The sequence below is a fragment of the Cynara cardunculus genome (assembly GCF_001531365.2).
Source record: "Cynara cardunculus var. scolymus isolate 2C chromosome LG 3, CcrdV1, whole genome shotgun sequence".
NCBI lineage: Eukaryota > Viridiplantae > Streptophyta > Magnoliopsida > Asterales > Asteraceae > Cynara > Cynara cardunculus.
Genome location: NC_037530.1, coordinates 31,425,914 through 31,428,827, shown reverse-complemented (window position 1 = coordinate 31,428,827; position 2,914 = coordinate 31,425,914). Strand labels below are relative to the sequence as shown.

Sequence of the window (2,914 nt, the reverse complement as noted above, 5' to 3'; positions counted from 1 at the left end):
AAGTTCATGGATAATCATAAAACTACAAGCTATCGAACTAAGGGGCCGTTTACCGAACACTTACCTGGTAAATGCTTACCGGTAAGATTTAACACTATTATTTACTTACCTGATAAGATTTTAGTCCACCAAAACGACATCGTATGCAACAATTTATTCGATAAGCTCTTACAGTGGTAAGAGTTGTCACCCTCACTTATCGGGTAAGACTCTTGGTCCTTGTTTCGCTCTTACCAAATCATGATGCACATAACTAAGATTTATGCATATTTTTAATAAAAAGAAAAATAAATGTTTTTGAAGATTTTCAATTTTTGAGAAGCAATTGAGGGGCTTATATAAATACATGGACTAAAATGATTATCGTAAATAAAACCTATTGAGCGGTTACCATCCACCGCATAATTCTCCAAGAATACATGCATTACCTCCTCCATCATTCACCAAACCACCAACATCCACCACCGCCGCCGCCGAACGCCGCCCATCTAATCAACCATTGTCAACAGAAATCCATAAGAGAGATCAAAAGACTATCAATCGACCACCATGTCAGGATTGCCGGAGGACCAACTCCAACAGCTCCGGGAAATATTCGCCAGATTCGACCTCGATAAAGACGGGTCTCTGACCCACCTGGAGGTGGCGGCCCTCCTCCGGTCTCTTGGCCTCAAACCCACCGGAGAGCAGATCCATAAACTCTTCAAAAACATGGATTCCGATGGAAGTGGGACCGTAGAGTTTGACGAATTGGTGAACGCCATGTCGTCGCAGATGATGAGTGAAGATATTTTAATCAACCAACATCAGCTTCTAGAGATATTCCAGTCGTTTGATAGGGATGGAAGTGGGTTCATCACGCCGGCTGAGTTAGCCAAATCCATGACCAAGATGGGTCAGCCCTTGACGTACCGTGAACTCTCTGAAATGGTTCGAAACGCCGATACAGACGGCGATGGTGTCATTAGTTTTAAGGAATTCCAAGGAATAATGGCCAAATCTGCGGCCGATTCATTTGGGTTCTCGGTGTCGTAACTGTTTTTGATCTTGAAATATGTAAATTTAATGTAATTCATTGTTTTTCATTAATCTATTGTTCAACCATTTAAACCATGATTTAGGATTTCACTGCAACAATGAAGATCATCGTTTTCACCATCGAACATTCCTAGTTGTCGGGCTAGGATTAATCATGGTATTCTTGGTCGGGACCTGGACCACGACTGGCATCCCAGGTTACAAGCCAACTTCTTTGGCTTGAGATCGGTTTTCGCCATATCTAGTCTTTAACTATTCATGACAAAAAACCGATCTCGTTTTTTTTAAAGTCCGTTATTGCTTATACGGAATAAAGTCTTCACAAATCGGGCATTTTTTAGGCCATATCAGTCTTGATCGTTGGGCTAGATATTATCAAAATAGAAGTAATCATGACTTAATTTCTACTTTAGGGAACCAACTTTCAAAATTATTATTCAAAGATTTGAAAGAAATTTGCATTTATTGAAGGATCTCGTTCATTGGTTAAGTAGGCAACCTCTTGCTATAATTATAAATAAAAAACACATTACGTCATCTCAAAATTCATAGAAACTACAAAACGTCCATACTTCCATGCTTTTCAAAAGTGTGGTTACAACAAAGATAAAGAAATGTTAGATCTTGATAGTGGAAAGATTTATAACCTATGAACCAAATTTGGCCAGCATTGTGGAATGAAAGTTGTGGGTGGTGGTCGCATCTTTGTATCTATATATTATATATTATATTAGATAGGAAAAATTACATTAAAATAAAACCAACTTTTATTTTATTGTTATTTTGAGGAACCAACTTTTAAAATCTTCATTTAGGGGTATATATTAAACTTTTTGTTTATTTAAGGGTCTGGTTGACCTGTTAATGCTGACATCATCTAGATCTTTTGCCAACTAAGATATTCCATGTCATATTATTTTTTTTATTTTAAATCTACGTCATATTTTAAAATTGCAAAATAATTATATAAAATTAACTAAAATTCGTTTTTTTTTCAAAAATTAATTATAAAAAAATTAATGCAATAAAATCTATTTTCTTTCCAAATCTCGTTTTTTAAATAAAAAAAATTCAAATATCAAATTCAAGGTTTTTATATCCAACCAATCTGTATCAATTTTAAAGTTTAAATCAAATTTGACAAATCAAACCAAAATAAAAGTTTGTTCACAAAGTCGATGACAAGATATTATCACAAAAAAATGATTGAAAATCTTCAATCTTCGACTGCATGAATCATCCTTATTAAACTTAACCATCAACTGTAAATTATGGAACTGATCGAACTTTATCAGGAATTTGAGCATCACCTATATCAACTTGCCATAGGTAAACATATGCAAGTTAATGCAAATATGTAAGTTATATGCAAATATATAAACAGAGTGTGATTATACATATTGAAAATACTTTCCCCAACAGTAATTGGTATACTTCCCTCAAAACTAACCTGTGAACTCTGCAAAATAAACATACTTTTAACTACAATATTTAATATATATACACACACACACACACGTGTTCAAACACAATGTGAATCACAATTATTATATTTACTCCTATAATTGTATCCCGTGAACTCGTACCTCTTGAACCCCTTCCTCTTATATTGCTTCCAATAACCAAATCCTTCTCCTCTATGTTGTTTTTTTTTCTCGGTCTACCAATTGGATTTTTTGGCCGAGTAGGTGCATCTTTCTTTTTATTTTGACAACTCCTAGAATTGCGTCCTACCTCCAAACAATTTCTGCAAGTCATCTTTCTCCCTGATTTGGCTACCACTTCATGGCCGTATGCATTTCTTCTAGTGTGACTACTTCCTTCACTTGCATCTTTCCTTCTGGCTATTATCGGCCTGCCACGCATGCGTCTAGAC

At 35.4% G+C, this 2,914-nt stretch overlaps 1 protein-coding gene across 1 annotated transcript; it reads left to right on the top strand.

Annotated features, from left to right (window-relative positions):
* The first annotated feature begins 549 nt into the window (after window positions 1-549).
* Window positions 550-1,035, top strand: LOC112510557 (probable calcium-binding protein CML15). The gene has a single exon (XM_025116021.1). It carries the CDS (start codon window positions 550-552, stop codon window positions 1,033-1,035), a length of 486 nt encoding a protein of 161 aa, XP_024971789.1.
* The last annotated feature ends 1,879 nt before the right edge of the window (window positions 1,036-2,914 follow it).

What these genes read in the sequence shown, in the direction of transcription:
- LOC112510557 (XM_025116021.1), top strand. Translation starts at nt 550, where the DNA reads ATGTCAGGATTGCCGGAGGACCAACTCCAACAGCTCCGGGAAATATTC.